This window comes from Colias philodice, chromosome 10, assembly GCF_061535455.1.
Source record: "Colias philodice isolate Cphi_HAF_F1 chromosome 10, ilColPhil1 Martin Lab GWU primary, whole genome shotgun sequence".
In the NCBI taxonomy this organism is placed as follows: Eukaryota; Metazoa; Arthropoda; class Insecta; order Lepidoptera; family Pieridae; genus Colias; species Colias philodice.
In genome coordinates, this window is record NC_143095.1 from 10,288,524 (window position 1) to 10,311,505 (window position 22,982).

The following is a 22,982-nucleotide window of genomic DNA, read 5'->3' on the forward strand; positions in this document are numbered from 1 at the left end:
TTGTTTTTTACGAAGGTTTTTCTTCAATGTGTTAGTTACACGTGACAAAATATGTGCTTTTCGTTCAATATTTAATTCGCTTCGTTTTCTCAGCAAGGAGTTTCTCATGTCATTCTCCATCGCCATGATAAAGTACACCCACAGTACACCAAAATATCTGTGACAAATCCATACAAAATCAGTTTTAACGTTCCATGCACGTTATCACTTTATATTCTTTTTTATTAAATGTATGATGTTGGATTAATAGGTATAGGGAAGAGGATTTCTATATTTTATTAAAAAAAAAAACAACTTTGTTTAAAAAAGTCTTTATTATAATAAAATGCTATTGGCCATGTACTTATACATAAATATACTCGTAATATTTGTACGTAACGTTCATAAAATCCAATAGCTATTTTTATATCACAGAAACAACATTAAAAACTTAAACAATTTGTCAATCCAATTAAAATTTAAACAATTTGTCAATCTTTTTGTCACAACTAAAATATGAACATATAAGTACCTACTAAATTATATTTACATGAATTCCACATAACGATAACAGCAATAAGATAAAATTTTGAAATTATTAGTGTTGTTTCTTATGTCTTTCATTTCTGCAAGCCATTGTGAATATTTTTATTATTTCATAAATTAAATTGAAACAAACGATTCAATACATTTTTAAAAAATCCACAAAAATTCTACCAAATTAATATGTTCAAACATGTACTACAGTTAATTAGATTAATCATTAAACTTTATAAGGCACTATTTATTTGGATTACATTCCTTCATAATAACACTGTACATACAAGTAATGTACAAAGTATATACAATAAGTATACATTTTCAACTAGAAACATACACTTTATTTTATCTTTGACTAACAATTATTATTCGATTTCAGAACATGCAATCGATTTTCAACATACCACATTTTACTCTATTAAAAAAAATGGAGCCAAATACCGACCTGTCATCATGTAATCTATGACAGATTCTGTCAAAGTGACGTTTCTCCCATTATTTTTGAATCAAACATAAAAATATTATATTACTAGCGGTCCGCCCCGGCTTCGCCCGTGGTACATATTTACGTTTTCTCTACATAAAAACCATCCTCGTACTTCAAGGAATATAATAAAAAAAGAATTATCGAAATTGGTTCAGCCGTTCTCGAGTTATGCGCTTACCAACACATTTTGCGATTCATTTTTATATATAAGATAACAAAAAATACAGACTAACTATTTAACTTACATTTCTATTCGACATTTCTTATGCTTATTTATAAAAATAACAATGCGACGTTTCTTTGGCGCCATAACCACACATTCATCCTTATATTTATTTTACCAAGCACCGTCAGTCTTTACACAAATTTTAGTTCACAGATACCAAAATTAGAACTAATACAATTTTGTCTTTTATTGTAATTTATTAAAAAACAATTAATTGTCAAAAAGCCAAAGAATACAGAAATATTTAGTGGATGTTTTTTTTTTTTTTAATTGAAGTGTATGGATCTATAATATCTGCCGAAACTGTTTAAATTGAATTTAATTCTATGTACTTTCTGGAAACAAAGATTTATAAACTAATAACATATAGTAGGGGTTTAGGAAATAAAATAGAGTTATCAGAAATCAGAACAAATTTTATGGCATATGGCACAGAAAGAAAACAATATATAAAAGGAAGAGGATAGAAACAGTCCGCTGCTGCGAATATGAGAAAATAACATTTCTTGTATGAACTTTAATAAAAAAATGCAACAAAAATGCTGTCGATTCGTCCATTTATAATAATTATAAACTATATATTATAGCTACAAGTCATTTATACATCTCCTTATAATATTAGCTGCTTCCCTTTCACCCATGTCGTCTAGTAGGAGAGCTAATGATTTGGACGTGACGTCATCATTCAATTCCTAGAAAAAATGATCAATAATTTTCGTTAAATAAGGTGACATTAATATTGCATCAGAATAGATATGTAGATTATGTTCTCATAAATATATTTTATTCGTACGCATATCACTTCAAGATTTGTCCGGGATACATCGCCCATTTTTGCAAGTGATTCCTATCAAGCTAATTTTTCGTGAGTAGCTTTATTTTGATGAGATGCCCAATAATTTCATGTACAAAACTCTCGATTGTGGTAGCTACCAGAGGAAACAAGGATAAAATATTTTGATTTGATGGTTCTCAAATATTAATTACTAACTGAATGTTTTTTTTTGTTCAATCTCAAGATAATTATCTAAATTATTCGAAAAAATATTTGTCCTTCAAAATCTATGGTTTGATCAAAGAGTCCCCCTTTCCAATGTGTATCGATAACAAAGTCATCATAAATGATTACTAACCAGCTGATTTTTTTATTTTCACTTATTTAATACTTATATAATTCAACAGACATATTCTCCTACAAATTGCGTAATAAATATTTGAGAACCGTCAAATCAAAAATTTTTATCCTTGTTACCTCTGTAAGCTACCACAATCGAGGGTTTCGTACATGAAATTATTGGGCATCTCATCAAAATAAAGCTACTCACGAAAAATTAGCTTGATAGTAATCACTTGCAAAAATGGGCGATGTATCCCGGACTACTTATAAGTAATATTTAAAAAAAAATATCATTTTTTATATTCTTTAAAAATCCTAAAATATAAACTTGAACTATGAATTGGTGCTAAATAATGAAATTTTGAATAATTTTTTTTCTCTCAACTATGCTGTGTGTATACAATTTAGTTGGCATTTACCGCAACATATTCTATGTAAATTTGTGTATGTTCAGTCAAAATTGACAGCTGTAATGTGCACTTTTTTCAAGAAATAAACTTATATACCTTAATATGTTTCAACAGCGTGGCAGTAGGGCTAGCAGTACTCCCGTACCAAGATACCAAAGAATCGCGTTGTAATCGCTTCGCTAGCTCGCGCCACGCTCCGCTTGTATCTAGTATCGAAGATACTTCTTGTATGTAGTGGGATAATTCCGATAGTTCAGGGCTTTCCTGAAAATTATAAAAAGCTATAATATAATACTGAACGTCCCGGTTCCGTCATTTTTTTTCATATTTTTAGCAACGGAGACAAATCTAACAAACACCAAAATATTATATAATTTGTACTCTTGAACTTGTTCTTAATTTCAAAGAATATAAAGTTATACAAATAGCATATTACAGGATGTTTGAAAATTAAATCTGTAATAGGGTGAATAGCGGGATTCTTGGGAACGAAGAGACAAACAGAAATTATTTTACACAAAATCCTAGTCCAATATTTATATATTTATTTTGAGCCTTATTTCCCATACTAAGAGGTTATTTTTGCAGACAAGATTTAAGTAATTTTATTATTTAAAAAAATCATGTTGGGCGACTAACCATAGCCCATGCGACGCCACAGTTTATATAATATTAAATTACCTTAACATTATAAAAACTATTTTTTTTAAGTTTCTACAATATAATTTTAACTTACTTCTTCATCAGGCGATTCAAAGTCGTCCTCTGGCTCGGATTTAATATCCAGATCATCGAAATGTATATTGGAGTACATTTTGAGCAGTTCCAATAATTCTGGCTTATCCAACGCAAGCTTCCACGGTGGACGCGTGTGCGGTTCGTGTTTTTCTGGATCCGCCTGTTTTTTTTAGATTTTTTTTATTAATAATAATGCATATGAAATAATAGAATACAAGCGCTTTTTGACATCTGTCTAATAGTTGCCGAGAATAGCGCATTCAAACAAACAAAAACATAGACAAATAATAAACGAACTAGCAAATTCGTCTTTAAATTCTCGTTTTTATTATTACACACGTCTTATATTATTCCCAAAGATATAAAATTTTATTAATTATTAATTGGAAATTAATTTTTTAATTGAAATTATTAATTATTAATTGGAATTGTAATACAATGTCAAGTAAATTTATTAACTTTTATACTAACTTTATTATTATTACAATAATTGAAATGTTATTTTTTTTTACGATAAAAATAGTTATATCCGGACTGGTAGCCAAAAATAATTTTAAAATAATCAATAAATGCTCACTTTTTTCTCCAACAATAATTTGGCAATTTCCAAAGTATTCGGTCGAAGCGGCTCCTCACAAACTATTTGCAGTGCTGTGTATCCTCTGCCGTCCACTTCGTCTACTTCACTCTGTAATAAACAATATCAAAAATATGTTACCTTATGTACTTATTTATTTATAACTATTTAAGACTATTATTTTGTGTACGCTATCCTTTGCATTTTTCATGTTTTTTCAAATCAATGTTGTTTCTGTTATGTACTCACTAAATTGTGAATAATATCAAAAACACAAAAATGCTACATTTTAATTTATTTTACTTTTAAAATGTTCCAAAGTCAATTCACTACACGAACAAATTATTTTATTTCCCTAAAAAAGTAAAAACTGCCCAGCAACGAGCGACCTACACCCAGCCAACCGTCCCACACTAATACACTTATCTATAAGAAAAATTGGTTGTCTGTAAAGTCGGTTTACTGACGATAGTTGAACGTGACGACGTCCGATTGTGCTTCTTTGTCGCTCGTTCCGCGCTCTCGCTTGCACTTCAAGCCACATAGGGAACGCCTCAGAGCGAGGTAACGCCGCATGAGTCATGTTTTTTCGTGCGTGCAGCCGGCTCTATCGAATTATAAGACGTTGTCACGTCAAAATGCCCCCGCTGTCCCCGCTGTGCCCCATGCCCCATGCCCCACCTGTCCCGCGCGCTCGAGCAGCGCCCGCAGCACGCGCACGCAGTCGTCCCGCGCGGCGAGGTGTAGCGGCGCGCGGCCCTCGCTGTCCCGCAGCCGCTGTGCCCCAAACCCCAGCAGCAAGCGGGCACTGGACTCGCTGCCGTATATAGCGCTCAAGTGCAGAGCCGTTTGTTTCTCTGTTTTAAAAAAAAATAACAAAATACAATTTCACGTTTAAAAAAAGCCATTTAAATCCAAAAAAAATATACAAGAGAGATGCAGTTAACAGTAAGCAGTAATATTTGACAGTTTAACAAAATTCAACAACGTAACCGGCCTTGTAACGACAGTATAAAATAATTTATTATTATTTCGTTTGTTAGAACTGCACATTTGCTAAAATTTTTCAATTACGATTACATATTAGTAATAGTAACCGATACGAGTAATTTTAAGATTTAATTAAACTAATAAACCATTCTAAACATAATAAACAATTTCTGATTTTTAAGAACTGACGTCGTTCCAATGTTGCGTAATTTGAGATGTTGCCCTATTAATACTATATTATGTATTTTCTTAGTATTCCCGTTCTGCTACACTTAAAAAACACACAAATAAATAAAAAAAACAACATACTATAATTAGTAGCATCAATATCACAGGGCACATCATTCTCCTTGATAGCCTTCAGCAGCGGCTCGAGGCAAGTGCCGCAAATAACCGCGTAGTGTATCACGTTATTACCGTCCTCGTCTACCAGCATGGGGTTGCAACCTGTGAATGAATAATTTGAATAATGTGAATAATGTGAATAATTATTTTTGTTATAAAGTTGGGATGTACATAATAAATTGCGATTCAAAAGGGTCATTTATAAAACTTGCTTATTTGAAAGGAACCGTAAGTGTCGTGAATCCGACGCGCACTAAACTGATTTTTGAAGTGAAAACTTCTTTAGCGGCGTTGAGCACTTTTTCCCTAATGGGTATAAAATCTTAAACTCGCGTCAGGACACGTGGCCTGATCGAAAAAGCGTAAGACGGATGGATATCAAACATGCTCAACGTTAATAATCAAGTTTTCACTTCTGCCGGCACTCCCGGAGTGCAACCCGTCTTTTTTTTGTCTGTTTCTCTTACCTTTAGCGACCAAAAACGGTATCAAGCTGGCCTGATCGTTGATAACCGCCAAGTGGAGGATGCTCCTCATCTGATGGTTCTGCAAGTTCAGTAGACCGATCAGCCCCGAGTTGTGCACCAACTTCACTATGAACTGCAGACTCGGCTGGTTGCTGCATAGCGTCATGTGGAGGAATCTGTCAAAAATTATTCAAATGAAACTTATTTATTGCACTAAACTACAGAGAAATAAGTACAAACACAAAAGTTTCACTTCTTTATCGGGGTTGGAAAAAAATTTAGAGTAACATTTTTTCGTTACGCATGACATTTTCCGTTACGCGCCATCTTTTTCTTAACCCTACCTCGCGTATTCGACGCATTTCTGTAAAGTTGCATATAGTAAATTATTTTCTAAAAAATAAGGTCATAAAGAAGTAATACACGCACACATTTTTTATTATGATGAATATGTTAAATCTGACTACAAAACTATGTAACCTATGTCACTACAATAATTCTGATGATTATAACGACACCTCATAAGTCAAAATCCGCCCAGCAGTTTGGGCTGTAGGACGTGTGAAATAAATATACATACATACGCTCAAAATACATAAGCCCCTTCTTTTCAGTCGGGTAATAAAATAATCTTATAACTTATTAAGTTTAATTTTTAATAACAACTAGATATACAATCAACGACCAAAAGACATCCTGACTAAAAGTCCACCCAGGAGATCGGAGCATTGCAAGTCCAACTTAAAATCAAGGGAACAAGGTTGAATTTATGTTGTTTATATTTACGAGTTAAGAGAGAAAGAAAACATTTGAAAATAACTGCGTTTCATCAAATAAAAGGTGGCACATTCTTGGGCTATACGAAATCCGAAGAGAGGGGGAGGATACCATAACCCTAGAGTCCGGCCATTTAAAGCTAGTTTATATTTGTCCATACTAATATGTATTATTATTATAAATACGAAAGTAACTCTGCCTGTCTGTCTGTTACTCAATCACGTCTTAACTACTGAACCAATTTGCATGAAATTTGGTATAGAGATATTTTGATACCCGAGAAAGTACATAGGCTACTTTTTACCCCGGGACATAGGTTTTATCCCGGAAATCCCACGGGAACGGGAACTATGCGGGTTTTTCTTTGACTGTGCGGGCGAAGCCGTGGAAGCGGGTGGAAAGCTAGTATTTGTATAAATAAAGTAAATAACTTACGTATCACCATTAGACAGTCGCATATCAAACAGTCGATTCAACTTTTCGGTCAATTGTTTGTTATTACACAAAGCTTTATTCCTTATTAATTCACACAACTCCTTCACCAACTGAAAATGAATATTTATTTATTAATAGACAGAAATCCATATATTATATTTATTAATGAGTGTACCAATAAATTTAAGTCAAATCAGCATTTAATCACATTCATTTTAATAAAAACTTTTCAACTATTCAATCTGCCTTTCTATAGTTACATATAAATGTAACATATAATATGTAAAATTACCTTAATGTGCTGCCATAAATTATGTTTAAGGGGGGGAGAGGGTTGAATGAAAACACACATCTCACCAGGGGGGGTGATCAGAAAATTAAAAAAAAACACCACATAATTTATGGGCATGGCCTTATAATATTAAATAAATAAAAAAATTGGTTGTCTGTAAAGTCGGTTTACTGACGATAGTTGAACGTGACAACGTCCGATTGTGCTTCTTTGTCGATCTTTCTGCGCTCTCGCTTGCACTTCAAGTCTTACATGGAACGCCTCAGAGCGAGGTAACGCCGCATGAGTCATGTTTTTTTCGTGCGTGCAGCCGGCTCTATCGAATTATAAGACGTTGTCACGTCAAAAAAACACCACATAATTTATGGACATCCCCTTATAATATAAAATAAAAAAAAATATACTTCACCTTTTTCACTTCCGTACCATCTTCAGCGGTATACACGGCGGAGTATTCGCTCTTTATCCTTATATTCTCGTGTGGTTTAGCCTCCGGTGCCTCTTTCTTTATTTCCTCTATTGGTCCTTGCGGCTGTAAAGTGAACATATTTAGTTATTTTTTATATAAAAATTGTTTCAAGTACAAAACTGGTACATATTAAACTTTTTAATAAATATATATGAAATACGTTTGAAGAAACAGAACAGACATTTATAAAAATTTGCTCGGAGAAAGATTAAAATAATCAAAACTCTATTAAGACAGAAATATTCTTTACAAAGCAGATGGAGCTGCATGGGATTAGTTTATTATAAGAAATATTGATTTTTTCAGATTACTTACCTCAACGACACCGGAATCCTCGACCAAGAGCGAATTCTTCAAAAATGACATTGGATGCTGAAACAGAAAAGTTTTTATTAACTTATTGCCGATTTCATATATGTAATGATATAAATCATTGATTGTTAAAACAGTAGAATAATTTGACACATTTCTTAATACAATTATAATATCTTGATCTTTTCGTTATAAAACACAAGGAAAAATAAATATCAGGTAACTTACATCAGATTTGAGATTTTCGTTGAACGATTGGAAATATTCTGCAACAAATAGAACGCATTTTAAGTTAAAAGTTAATAAATAAGAAGAATTAAATTAATAATGACAAAGGATCATCAAAATTGGTTCAATAGTTTTGAAACGATTTACGAGATTGATTCCTCACTTATAGGTAAAATGGATTTATAAGTAAAATAATAAAATTACATTATTCTCACAAACAGCTTGAGTTAATAATAATTATCATGACGATAGGCACGTTTGATTGCATATTGGCTTGCGTACGCGTGTTTATATGGCCAACATGGCCCATGATCAATAGGCCAGTGGCAATACGGCCCGTACCACTACGAGCCTTAGTTTCTTTACTTTCTTTAGCGAAACGATCGTTCGTGCCGTTTGTCTAAGTGACATTTTGACCCGGCTGATGTTTCCGTGTCACTTTGCCCCTTGCAAATTGACAGGATTTAGGTGTATGGGACACCTAAATCCTGTCCCGCTCACATGTTCCATGACATTTTAACCAGACCAGTGTGTGTCGCTATGCCTTTTCCCTCTTGCCCCTTGGCCCATGGCCCATGCCCCCAACTCACCACTCAGATCCGTCTCATAGCAGAACCGTCGCCTCTCATCGCTCGGTATACTCGTATTAGGCTCCAATAATCTCTCCATTTCTGACGACGTGAACTGCAGTACTGGCGGCGCGGGCACGTGGGGTTGGCCCAACATTGGGCTGGTGTATACTTGCGTATTGGTGGATTGGCCCACGTTTAGTAGTAACGCATCCGCCATAGGATCGGAGCTTGGCGGTGTTGGCGGTGTCTGTGGGTTATTTAATACGATAAATTAGCGTCACCTGTGTGTTTGTATGTAAACGACTGCTATAGACTCGATTCTGACTCACTTTAACTGAACAGATTTGCAAACTTTGTACACTTATCAAGGATCGGTGACAATTCAATAATTTCATGAGGTTTTTAAGTTTTTAAAACTGTACTGTTATTTAACTTTATAATGCATTCAATTAAATTATTTATTATAAGTTTCCAAAGAAACTTGTAATCCTTATTTTCATGCCGATATAAAAAATAGCAAAAAAAAAACTACTAACATATGCATCCAATTTCATTATATATTGTACCTTAATTTCCAAAAAATATTTTCATTCACATAAAATATAGCGAAAATATTACTTACATAATTTGGTATACGTGGTATGTCACTGACATCCATATTTTCAACTTTATTCGGGATGGGCTGTAAAAAAATACCAATTAATTCATGAAAAAAACGTACATTATTTAGTATAGAAATGTTACCAATAAAAAAAATATTTTTTGTCATAAAATACATCCCAAATATTATTTTTCCTACTTACATTAAAAAAGTCCAATGTGACTGGCAGATCACTGTAACTCTTCACAGATCCACCTGTAAAATACATAGTATTAAATGATTTGTTATTAAATAACGTCTCCTACAAACAAAATCAAGTAATTTATGACTTTATGAGTGAAGAAAAAAAAAACTACTAACATAATTTATGAAATTATTGCTTATGTTAAAGATAACTTAAAATCTTTATCAAGGAATATAATAACAAAAAATTATCGAAATCGGTCCACCCGTTCACGCATGATGCCGTGACAACGCGAAACGGCATTTTTATATGTACAATAGATAAAAACTTGCTGTGTTACCACAAAAAACTTGAGACAGGGTTTAACTTTAACGCGGGTTCTCTTTAATCTGGTTTTGTCATATTTCACACAGACAGCTATTAAAGTGACAGATCCCTGGTTTAAAGTTAGACTGTGTTTAAATTTTTTTGTGATAAGACCATTGAATTTTATCCGAATTGATATCCGAATTTTTTTTTCAACAATTTTGGTACTTATCTCATTTTCAAAGGCGCAAAATACATTTTTACTCCAAAAAATTCATTCTTTTTCTATACTTTGACAAAAAATTCATTTTTTTTCTATACAATCACCTGAATTGCTATTAATAGACGAGTAAGAATTATCAGCTTTCCGCTTCTTATTCTGTCTGTTCACGAACTCCGCTTTATACGTATATTCTCTGGGCTCGCTGGTCTTCCCGTCGGAAGGTCTCACGAGTTCGAAGTAGACCTTCACGTTGGATGTTATCTTCTTATCTACGTATGGAGGTGTTCTGGAAACATTTTTTTATCTAAAAAAATTGCAAATTTATAAAGCATTTGAATGCTATAAAATCTATATATAAAACTCAAAGGTTACTGATATAGTGATCTATCAACGCACAGCCCAAACCACTGGACGTATCGGGCTGAAATTTGGCATGCAGGTAGATGTTAGGACGTAGGCATCCGCTAAGAAAGGATTTCCCGAAATTCTTGCGGGAACGGGGAAAACGGGGATGCATGTACAAAGTCGTGGGCGGAAGCTAGTACAATATAAAAAATGAACTTTATTTATATTTTTGAAGTGAGACTCCTTTAGGCGTGTTGAGAGTAAAATTTTCAAGATCGCCTCATGGCAATTCCGCCACGTCATGGAGTAAGGCGATGATTTAGGTATCTTTGAAACTTGCCAAAGAAGTTTCACTTCTGACACGTGAACTCGGCACACACGATCTTTTTTAAATAGACAGAGTGGTTTTCGAGGAAGATTTTTGTAGTTAATTTATTCGGTTTTTGACAAAGCGGTCGAAGCCGAAGGCGGAAAGCTAGTTATTATTAATATATGCTAAAAAGATTATTTTGCTGAATTACCTGAAAACTATAGCATATTGATGGTGCACGTCACTTTGCACGAAGCTCGCGTTCGCCGTCCAAGTGCGTTCGCCATTTTCGCCCAATTCGAAGAATCGCACCATTATATTCTCTGAAAATATTATTGTTATTGTGTTTATGGAAATATAAGCTGCGCTAAATTAGAATTTAAGTACTAAATTAGACACGCAACAATGTCTATAAGTTTATTAACTATTTTACTCACATTCAAATGTGAAGTCCCATGTCCCCAAGTGGGGTAAGGGGCAGATGCATTATACATCTGTTTCACTGATCGATTTTCTTTAGGGACAAGTAGGTGATCAGCAATCTGTGTCTTACCAGACCGATATATTTTTTTTCTTCGTCTCCACCGGGAATCGAACCCAGGACCCCTCGGTGTTTATTGATTACAAAAAAAAGATACTTATTTTCAATTATAAATCTTCCGCCTAGATTTAAGAATGTTCTCGTCAAAGAGAATACAAATACTGCGAAAGGTTCTCGTACAATGTTATTTAAAAAAAAATACCCACTTTTACTTTTCTTTGAGTTTATTTTATTTTAAGTGCATTTTTTACTTTAAAAAATCTTTAGATACCATTTATTTTTATCCAACTAAATAAAAAGCGTTTTGGGCTGTTTTTGATAATGTTTACAATAAGTCTCGTGATATAAGTATTTTTGTCAAAAGAAGTGCAACTTTATTTTTTATCAAATCGAAATTTAAAAGGCGCGAAAAAGTAACCTATGGTAAAATTTTCATTAGGGTTTTTACTTTTTTGTCATTATAATAATTTATCTTTTTATTAAAGTACTTACTCTTATTAACTTTTTCGACCAGGATAAAAACGTCCTCCCCTCCATTTGCGCTCCCGTAGCAACTACTGCTACGGCATATCTTTAAGTCATTGGTGGCTGCGCTTTCTGAAAAAAAAATGCATTTATTATATACATAATATTATATCGTGGTTTTTACCCCCGACGCAAAAATAGGGGTCTGTGTGCATGTCTGTGGCATCGTAGCTCCTAAACTGGTGAACCGATTTTGATTATTTTTTTTCTTAGAAAGGTGACTCAATCGAGAGTGCTATCTATGTTTTATGAAAATCTGTGCAGCAGATTGAAGGTCATCAGCTCTTTTCCGAGATGATGTAGTCGCGGATATTTTATTTTGCATTAATTTAAAAGCATACTTTTAAAGGGAAAACTTTTGAAGTGGATAAACAAAAAGTCTCACTGATCGGCATGAAATTTTGCATAGCGATGGATTATTACAAAAATAAAATGAAAACAAAAAGATACTTAATTACATATAACAAAATGTATTCAAAGTAAAAAAAATGTGTGCGTGTACTAGTGTACACACGTAAGAAGTGAAACTTCTTTATGACCTTATTTTTCAAAAAATAATTTACTATATGCAACTTTACAGAAATACGTCGAATCCCGCGTGGTAGGGATAAGAAAAAGATGGCGCGTAACGAAAAATGTCACGCGTAACGAAAAAATGTTACACAAAATTTTTTTCCAACCCCGATAAAGAAGGTTCACTTCAAAAATACATTTGAAACCCAAAAGTCGCATATCATGTGCATGATAAAATTATATTAAACTAGTGGTCCGCCCCGGCTTCGCCCGTGGTACATATTTCGCAATAAAAGGTAGCCTATGTCCTTTCTCGGGTATCAAAATATCTCCATACCAAATTTCATGCAAATTGGTTCAGTAGTTTAGGCGTGATTGAGTAACAGACAGACAGACAGAGTTACTTTCGCATTTATAATACATAATATTAGTATAGATAACATTATCGACGCCGCAATTCGCAGATATTTTTATTTATAATTATTAAACACAGTGGTCATTGAGACACACAGGACTTCCTGTGCAGAGTATAAGCTGTGATAACAGTAATACAATTGACAAACTATCTTCACTGTGGCTAAGCTAATGTGCATTTAGATAAACCCTATGTAATGCAAAATAGACTTTAAAATCATAGCATTTGAATTCATTATTAAATGAGGTTAACGTAACAAGTTCATAAAAAATTGTTGTCACGATATGTTTATACAAGGCGGTTTTTAAAACTATAAATATTGTTTAATTGTTTAACTAAAAAACATATTCTTTTGTAGCCATAGTGAACCTCGAAAACTACAAGCTTACATATACGCACATGTATATATAATCGATATGGTATTAAACATTTTTCTCGACTTATCTATACTAATATTATAAAGCTAAAGAGTTTGTTTGTCTGAACGCGCTAATATCAGGAATGACTGGTCCGATTTGAAGAATTCTTTCGGTGTTAGATAGCCAATTTATCGAGGAAGGCTATAGGTTATATCATCACGCTAAGACCAACAGGAGCTGAGCAATGCGGGTGATACCGCGGAGCACAGCTAGTGAAAGAAATAAGATCTTCGCATTTGCTGTCCTTATTACAAAAAAAAATATTATTGTTCAACAATAATTCCAATATTTTCTTATCAAGACTTCATAAGAATTACATGGTCGTTACACGGGTCGATAAATTTTACTAGCACTACGAGGCAATGCTCTTTAAAAATTAAGGAATGTTAAAGCAACATATACGTATGGGTCATAGTGGTCGGGTATCTTTCATTCAAGAAGTTGGACATTTCGGGTATTTTTATTATTTTCTTTATTTATTCGTTATTATCACATGTAACTACATATAATTATCACGGTTAGATGTATTCGATGCATTAAAAAACTATGAAAAAAAATAGACATTTCCATTAAAAACTATAAAGAATAAAACAATACTTACTAATATTATGAATAGGTTCGGAAAACACGGGGCCACATATCAATTTGCCGGTTTGTACATCATGCGCTGTAAACTTCAACCGTACTATATTCAGATTGATACTCTTCGACTCGTTCTCGCATTTTAGACGTAGCTAGAAAAAATAAATAAATACAAATATACATACGACACCTGCAGAGGAACATTGGGAGTTGGGACACGTCCGGAGCGTGTGGCGTCTGGTTATAGACTGATGTTTTTGCAGCCAATGTAGGGCTTTCAAAAACGGTTCTAAAATTGAATTTGCGGATAAGATAAATCTTTACGGATATTGTTGATTCAGTTATACCTTTTTGAAGTCGGTTGATAATTTATTTTAATATTACCATTAAAACGAACAATAATGAACAAATATTAGCGATAACTTAAAGAAAGAATAAGCACGTTTTCACAAACTTAGAAACTGTTCAATACATACTAATAATAATCTATACTTCTTATATATAAAAATGAATCGCAAAATGTGTTGGTAAGCGCATAACTCGAGAACGGCTGAACCGATTTCGATAATTCTTTTTTTATTATATTCCTTGAATTACGAGGATGGTTTTTATGTAGAGAAAACGTAAATATGTACCACGGGCGAAGCCGGGGCGGACCGCTAGTATATTATAAAATGGTATGATTTGGTTGAAACTAGTTTAAGTACGTAAACGGTATAACATAAGGCTGAAAATGGACTAATGTTCGGTCTGGTTTCAATTTCATAAGCGCAGTAAGAGATTTGTTTACAAATGAAACATTAAACAAAGTGGCTGCTACTATAGTTCCCAGTATTCCATAAGTTAATTAATTATAATAAACATACACATTTAAATCGTTGTGTGCACAGGCGATTATTCCGTAACTATTACAGATATAAAAAAACTTAAACTGATATCGTCAGTTCTTTAAATTTTACCCGTTTTATTATTGTCATTTTAATCATTAGGTAAAGTACTTTCGTTATCAGTTTAAAGTTTTTTGATATTTGTAATATATGTAGTTACGAAATAATCGCATGTGGCCTGTGCACACATAGCTTTGCGCCCGCGGCTTCATATGAATTTCACGTTATCGTGTGACATACACTTTTACAATCTCTACTCGTTTTGCTTACTTCACAAAAGGGCTTAATTATTTCAAAGTTTTAGTTTATCATTGTACCAAACTTTATCGCAATTGATACAATCATTTAGGCTTGAAAGCGTTACATACAGACAGTTTACTATCGCTTTCATTATTTTGTGACGAGATAATACTTTGTAAAATATCATGCTTATTTTTTTCCATGACCTTGTCCGTAGTAGGTAAAAGTTTCATATCATGTGCGAAGCTCAGATGTTTTTTTTAAAACAGAAAATAGTTTTTGAATGAAATCGTAATAAATAGACATCGGATTATATGCCCTAACAAAATGCCAAAATATGCATGCAAATATGCACTAAAAACGACTAATGTCCCTAAAATATGCACAATACAAAATCAGAAAACCTTTATAATTTTTATATATTTTAAACAAAAATTTTACGATTGTAAGATTGTACATCGAAATTCTCTTATAATTGAGTATAGTTTTCGTGGCAATATACAATTAAGCATTTTTCCAAATTTTCGAGCGCTTTGTGACGTTTGTCACGAAGAACGACCTGTCCACATCAATTGATGTCATTGGACAATATTTAAAATTTAGCGCCATTTCTGGAGTAACCTGTTCAGGCAGGGCACGACCTGTCCCGTTGATGTAAGCATTAATGTTCTTGAGGTCTTGAAGACTTGGGTTTTCGTGCAAAACATCGTCCAACGTTGTGCGAACCTTTATTGCTCTTGAATTAGGAAGGGAGTTGGCGAGTTCAATCATTGTTTCCAGTATTTCTATTGATTTAAATAGAGGAAGGTTTTTGACGTGACAACGTCTTATAATTCGATTATAAGACGTTATTATATTGAGCCGGCTGCATGCACGAAAAAACATGACTCATGCGGCGTTACCTCGCTCTGAGGCGTTCCATGTAAGGCTTGAAGTGCAAGCGAGAGCACGGAACGAGCGACAAAGAAGCACAATCGGACGTTGTCACGTTCAACTATCGTCAGTAAACCGACTTTACAGACAACCAATTTTTTGTTTCCAATTTTTCTATGCGTCAGCCACTGCGCTCGCGCTGACACGACATTGTCACACATGCCTGCCGCTCCCGCTACTTAACGAAATATGCACGATTGGGCAAAAAGTCTAAAATATGCACTAACACCGGCCGTAATTCAAGAGTTTTATGCATTTGCATATACAAATATGCAAATGCATATAATCCGATGTAATAAATGGTTTATTACGATTTCATTCAAACAAAAATAAATCTTTACTCCTTATATTAGTTTAGATATTATGCGAATAATAGTTTTAAAAAATACTTTTACTTGAATTTCATATTTTTGGTTTTATGGCATTCAAATGATTTATAAATATTTAATTTATAAAGAATAGATTTGCCGTGAAAGGATGCGAGTCCCACCTCGATAGATTTTTTTCTATTCTAATATTCTTTATAAATTTATGTTTTTACTTAGTACTTTAACTTTTTCGAAGTCGGATTAAAACTTTTAGGGTATTATTAAATTAACATACCTTATGGTCATTGAAATCGGAATTCTTCTGTTGTGTATATTTGCTGTATAGAAGTAGGGCAATCTCTTTCTTCGCTGTATGTATAATACCCATGCCCGTGAACCTATAACAAATAAAACATTATTAAAAATTTAGATTATAAGAAGTAAAATAAAAGTATTTAGGCTACGAATGTATCATATTATTATGTATTTTATAACATTTAATATTGTGTTTGATCAAAAATGGCTCATTAAACAGTAATTAACAAAAAAAAATGAAATGTCTAAATTGAGTCACTATTTATTATTAGAAACTATAAGTATTACCAATACCTATTTTAATTCTTCAAGTTTTGACACTAAATATAAAACAGTGTTTAAAAGTATGCTAAATTGTAGTATGACACCAAACAAGTGTCGAATGTCATATACTGCATACATTGCAAAATGATCATGCTTCAAAAATGATACAAAGTAACCTTGAAATAGTTCGTTACACTGACTAAATAGTCTTTCTTAGGGGTAAAATTTTTAACAGAATAAGTATGTAAATTCTTGGTCTACATAAATAAACAATAAACTTTATTTCCAAAATATAAGATGCATAGAAATTGAAAACCCTTGCTCCCACACTAGGATTCCCTGTGTCGTGGGAACAAGTATCTTCCAGTGGTACATTTTATTCCTTGCTAAGAAAATAAACTATCACATTAAAAATCTTCTATACAAAACAATTTTTTTTATTACTTAAATGGTAAAACTATGAAGATTAAGGTGCTTCTAGAAAAAGTCTAATTGAATAAATGAATATTTGTTTATACACTGCAGAGAGAAGGTCATAAGCATGCAGACCAAAACCACTATGTTCACGAGGGGCTTTTAATTTTAAATCTATCAATAAGATGTTTGATAATCAACTATGTTACAACTTACAGTTTATCCTATGTTTAATTTTTAATATTATAAAACTAAGAGCTTATATTATTTCTGCCCTTCTCTACATTATTGAATTCTATGTTGTGTAACATTTTTCCAAAATAAACTAAATAAAAGCGTTAATAGAGTTCAAATCACATTAACATCTGATATTATAGTTTTAGTTTTTTATATTATAGTTCCACAAATAATGTGTGAGAATGTGTAGCGAGGAATGTGATTGTAAATAACTAATCATATTGCTTCATTAAGTTTGAATTTCGATAATATTGGTTACTAGGTTTCCACCCGCGGCTTCGCCCGCGCAGTCAAAGAAAAACCCGCATAGTTCCCGTTCCCGTGGGATTTCCGGGATTGCGTCATTTTCCCGGGATAAAAAGTAGCCTATGTCCTTTCTCGGGTATCAAAATATCTCCATACCAAATTTCATGAAAATTGGTTCAGTAGTTTATACGTGATTGAGTAACAGACAGACAGAGTTACTTTCGCATTTATAATATTAGTATGGATTTACAAACACATACCTCGCTACACATAACATCCCGCACATTCTTGATAGAAAAGCACCCTCATAGGATTCAAATGCTTTATAAATACAAATTATTTAAGAATTGATGAAAATCGATCACGACGACTTTTAATTTATATTCGAACCCGCGTCATCTCGCCCCAGAAGGCAGAAGGCGCGGGTTCGAATCCCACCTCGTGATCACCCACCTTTTCTTTTCTATTCTATAAAAATCTATACCTATATTATAAAGCTGAAGTTTGTTTGTTTGAACGCGCTAATCTCGGGAACTACTGGCCCGATTTGAAAGATTCTGTCGGTGTTAGATAGCCCATTTATCCAGGAAGGCTATAGTGTATATATATCATCTCGCTAAGACCAACAGGAGCAGAGCACTGCGGGTAGAACCGCGGAGCACAGCTAGTTTATACATAAACATTGTTCAATCACTTACGCCACTTTGTAACTGCCCCGCTGCGGTACAACACTAGTAATGTCTCTGTCTTGGTCATCTTCAGTCAACTTGTGCGGGTGTTCGTTGGGACTGTCGTGCCGAGCTAAACTGCACCTTATCAACGCACTGCCATTGTAGTTGCATAGCTGAAAGGGAAGTTATTGTTTAAAAAAAAATCTATTTACTTTTATCTACTACTAGCTGTGTCGCGCGGTTTCACCCGCATTACTCCGCTCCTGTTGGTCTGAAAGAATTTTTAAAATCGGTCCAGTAGTTTATGAGCCTATTCATTACAATCAAACAAACAAACAAAGTTTTCCTCTTTATAATATTAGTGTAGATATAAAAATAAGTCGGGTTTTCCTTCCTGACGCTATAACTCCAGAACGCACGAACCGATTTCCACGGTTTTGCATTCGTTGGAAAGGTCTCGGGCTCCGTGAGGTTTATAGCAAAGAAAAGGTGTCTCTGGTGGCGAAACGGAGTTCGCCAGGTTTGCTAGTGATATATATATCTCTAATCTATTTGCGTAAACCCGAAAGTTAGTACGAATATGTGGATACATAAATATAGGTAAGTAAATATGCAATATCAGATGACCAGACCTGTATGAAATTCGGTACAAACATAGATTATAGTATGGATTTGCACACTATGTATCTATGTATATCCTTAAAATAGTCAAATTCTAAATTTTATTTATTAGAAAACAGATCTCATGAAAAATTGTACCTTTGTTTGTTTAGGAGACCCAATTAGCCTGTAGTAATTAAATTGACTTCTATTCATTCTATATTAACAGTATATCTTACTTATTCACCTATCAACAGGCATCATACATATTATTAATCGTGAGAGATTCTAAAGCCTGCACAGTTATGAAATAACACAGGCTTTAGTTTCTCCAATTATATTATTTGTATAATTTTTAACTTTTCAATTTTCAATAGTGTTAAGTACCTCAACAGTTGGATGCGTCCTGTTCTTGCCTGGCGTGGAATGCTTTCCGAGCAAGCATCCGTGTGTTCCCAACATTTCACTCTTGTATCTGAACCGGAAATAATCCGTTGGCTGCTCTATTATCCGTAAGTATGGCTGGTTCCCTGAAACAATATCTTGGTTTTTGTACAAAATTTTTATCAATTTAAATAGGTTTTGTTGATGTACATATGTAAATTAGTACATATGTAAATTAGACGATCTTTATTTTATATTAATAACTTAATAGTTATCATGGTTCAAAAGATTCAGTACGAGGAAAATAAATTATTTTTCATAGGAGGCAGAGTTGGTCAGGCATCCTCCCCGGCTTGGCATGAAAGGATGCGGGTTCAAATCCCACCTCTTTTACTTCCTCTTTAACTTTAATACATGTGTCTAATTCTAACATTTTTATTCCCGTTATATTTACTTAGATATGTAAAGTGAAGTCCCGTGTCCCCAAGTGGGGTAAGGGGCAGATGCATTATACATCTGTTTCACTGATCGATTTTCTTTAGGGACAAGTAGGTGATCAGCCTTCTGTGACCTACCAGACCGAGACATTTTTTTTTCTTCGTCTCCACCGGGAATCGAACCCAGGACCCCTCGGTGCTACGCTCACGCGTCAACCACTGTACCAAGGAGGCGGTCGACTACTTCGGTCGGTTACTTAGATATGACACTCCCATTTTCAAGTTAAATGTGAGAGGTTACGCATATATAAAATAAAAAGCAGGTGTTAAATTTATGACTTTCATGAATATAACAATCTCCTTGTATTTCATATTATGAAGAACATAAGTTAAACTTACTATGAATGGTTAAAGGGTTGACTTTAGAAACGTGCGGCACGAATTTCGGCGCGATTTTAATTTTTGTCGATCGATAATGATGCCCCGAAACATACATTAGCGGCTTTTCGTGCGGAAACGTGTAATTACAGAGAAATCTTTTTTTTAATTTTTGAGATTATGTTCAAAATTGTTTGAGTTACATTGACAAAACTTCAAGAATTGTGTTTGAAAGAGATAACAAATGTCTTAATGTACATATTAAAAACCATTGTTCATTCAAAAGCATGTTGCTGAGGGGACAACAATTCATACGGGTTATTGGCGAACATAATATGATTGTTTGGGGCAATATGGGTATGTTCATAAAAAAGTTAATCACTCAGACCCAGACAACCCATTTGTTGCCTCTGACCCATTTGAGTCCCAGTGGCATGTTGTAAATAGATTTTTTAAAAAAGATAACTATAACCACCCAGCAAACTTCGGTGATAATATAGAGTATGTAGAGACGATGGGTGGAAAAAAATAAAATGGATCCATTCATTGCCATTGTAAATTGTATCAAACATGTATACAAGATTTGAAAAATAATTATTAAAAAAAAATGTTTTTATTGTATGTAAGTATATTGCACACAAATTGTTAATCACAGAACCGAATCTGTCCACCCCGATTCCACGTGGTACTTGTCTGTCATACACTAGAGTGTATTTAAAAAGTCGGAGGCGCGGAGGAGCGTGGCGCCCGCGTGTGCTGAGGAGCAGGCAGAGTCAAGCGAGCCGGAGTGGCTGAGGCTGGTCGCCAAAGGCGACCAAAAAGCCGAAGCTACGAAGGCGAGTGAAGACTCCTGCCTGCAACGAGGTACACGGGGGCAAGCGCCACGTTCTGCAGCGCCGGAGCAGTCAAGAAAGCCCATAATCTTCGTTATATTTCTAACTACATCACTATTCACTACATAGTATAAAACAAAGTCACTTTCTCTATCCCTATGTCCCTTTGTATGCTTAAATCTTTCAAACTACGCAACGGATTTTGATGCGGTTTTTTTTAATAGATAGAGTGATTCAAGAGGAAGGTTTTAGTATATAATTTATTAGGTTTAAGTCAAAGCGGGCGAAGCCGCGGGCGGTAAGCTAGTATAAATATAATCTCAAAAAAAATAAAAAAAAAATAGAAGGGGGGGTTTCCTCACCCCCCCACTTTATAGGGGGTCTCCTCTTACCTCCCCCCTCCCTTTACCTCCCCTCCCCCCCCCTTAATTCGTGCCGCAAATTTCTAAAGAAATACCTGGTTAAAAACTACTGTGTTACATTGAAGGATCAGTTCTCAAGTAAGAAAAAAAATAATCAAAAGGAATTAAATTGTAACAAGTGCATGTAAAACGCATGTTATGCAAAAAACAAAAATCAATATCTTAATCATTTTCTTGCGTTAAAAGTCTTTGTGAACTATCCACGAAGCAGGAGTCGATCAGGAAATAATAAAATGCACAAACTTCCGCAAACTTTTTATTCAAACAAAAACTTACCCTGTACGCCATCGTCACACGTCAAATCAGTTAATCCATTTGTTAAAGGGTCAAGAGGCGAGCTATAAGAATACGGTGAATAGGACTCTTGAGAAAACGGCGAGCCTGAGTTTGATAACTCGCTAGTGTCGGGTTCACTTGACGACATTGTAACAACACTTTTTACACTAAACACACATTCGACAATTTGCACATTTAATACACTATCAAGTTAATGTTAAATTTTAAATACTGACACAAGTAACAATAATTGAAAATTAAGAAAAGACTCGCCAACAAACACTTCTGACTTCCGAACCGCTGACTTTGTTTTGACAAAATTGACAGTGTGAACGGAGAGTGCAATCCCGCGTGTTGCCGTATTATTTTAGATTTTTCCTTTCGTCATTTACGCTTAAATTTTAAACTTACGTAGTTCCACCTAGACAATGAATTGTATGTATTAGTATTTATTTTGTCATAGGTGTGCAGAACCCTATTAAGATAGCATAACTTAATTAACTGGCCATTAAAAATATCTTTTACTTTTAAGAAAATATATTAATATATGGTTTTGTATCGTGGATTTAGATGTAACTATTTAATATCTAAAAAAGAAAACATGAATGAACACCGTACTTTTAAATGTGAAACATTTTAGTTTCCACTAATTATGAAACGCGGAAAATAATCACCAATATGTTTACTTCTTATATTGTAAGAAAAATTTTACTACTCAATTTGGGAAAAAAATTATTCGTTGATATCACTAATTCCGCGAATTGCGCGATATGCACGGGAAAGAACCTTACAATCGTGAGTCACAAAAATCCCCTGTGGCTCGTTCGCATACGTGTAATCTTTATATAAAATTTAATTAGCTAAGCGCGAGTCGCTCTCACGTACTGCGGGTTGTGGTCATATTATTAATTAGTTTAAAACTTAGATTTAAATGAACATAATTTTAGTTATAAGTAGGTATTAAGCTGTGATAATAAGTATGTATAATAAGTTAAAGGTTGCAGCACTTATATAAGTTATAGATAAGGTTTAAATATACTGTTATAGACTATAAAAGCTTCTATAATATAAATTATAATCTTGTAGCTGGTAGCCTGGTACCTACTATAGTCTATATATCCATGTTGACGTTGTGGTTGAGATGTTGTACAGGTACCTACTTGCCCGACTTACCGTTTTATGCGTGATAGTTTATCGATAGGAAAATTCGAT

The 22,982-nt window shown here is 33.9% G+C and overlaps 1 protein-coding gene across 1 annotated transcript; it reads right to left on the bottom strand.

The window, feature by feature from the left end:
• Positions 1 to 1,445: 1,445 nt before the first annotated feature.
• Positions 1,446 to 22,102, bottom strand: Rel (nuclear factor NF-kappa-B family member relish). The gene is made up of 22 exons (XM_089700275.1): positions 21,771 to 22,102; positions 19,428 to 19,570; positions 18,468 to 18,613; positions 16,589 to 16,691; positions 13,945 to 14,077; positions 11,964 to 12,068; positions 11,142 to 11,253; positions 10,380 to 10,561; positions 9,765 to 9,817; positions 9,584 to 9,643; positions 8,980 to 9,208; positions 8,390 to 8,427; positions 8,165 to 8,221; positions 7,790 to 7,912; positions 7,089 to 7,198; positions 5,877 to 6,052; positions 5,374 to 5,511; positions 4,756 to 4,931; positions 4,075 to 4,185; positions 3,496 to 3,657; positions 2,856 to 3,023; positions 1,446 to 1,924 (listed from the first exon to the last, which is right to left on the bottom strand). The coding sequence occupies exons 1-22, from the start codon at positions 21,916 to 21,918 to the stop codon at positions 1,820 to 1,822; spliced, it is 2,778 nt and encodes a 925-aa protein (XP_089556401.1). The 5' UTR covers positions 21,919 to 22,102; the 3' UTR covers positions 1,446 to 1,819.
• Between the last annotated feature and the right edge of the window lie 880 nt (positions 22,103 to 22,982).

Bases quoted from the DNA above. Each gene is read 5' to 3' on its own strand.
- Rel (XM_089700275.1), bottom strand. From the start codon at position 21,918: ATGTCGTCAAGTGAACCCGACACTAGCGAGTTATCAAACTCAGGCTCG. The intron at 10,562-11,141 runs GTAATTCAGCAA...AAATGTTTCCAG, and splicing joins CAATATGCTATAGTTTTCAG to AACACCTCCATACGTAGATA. The intron at 9,644-9,764 runs GTAAGTAGGAAA...ATTTTTTTACAG, and splicing joins TCACATTGGACTTTTTTAAT to CCCATCCCGAATAAAGTTGA.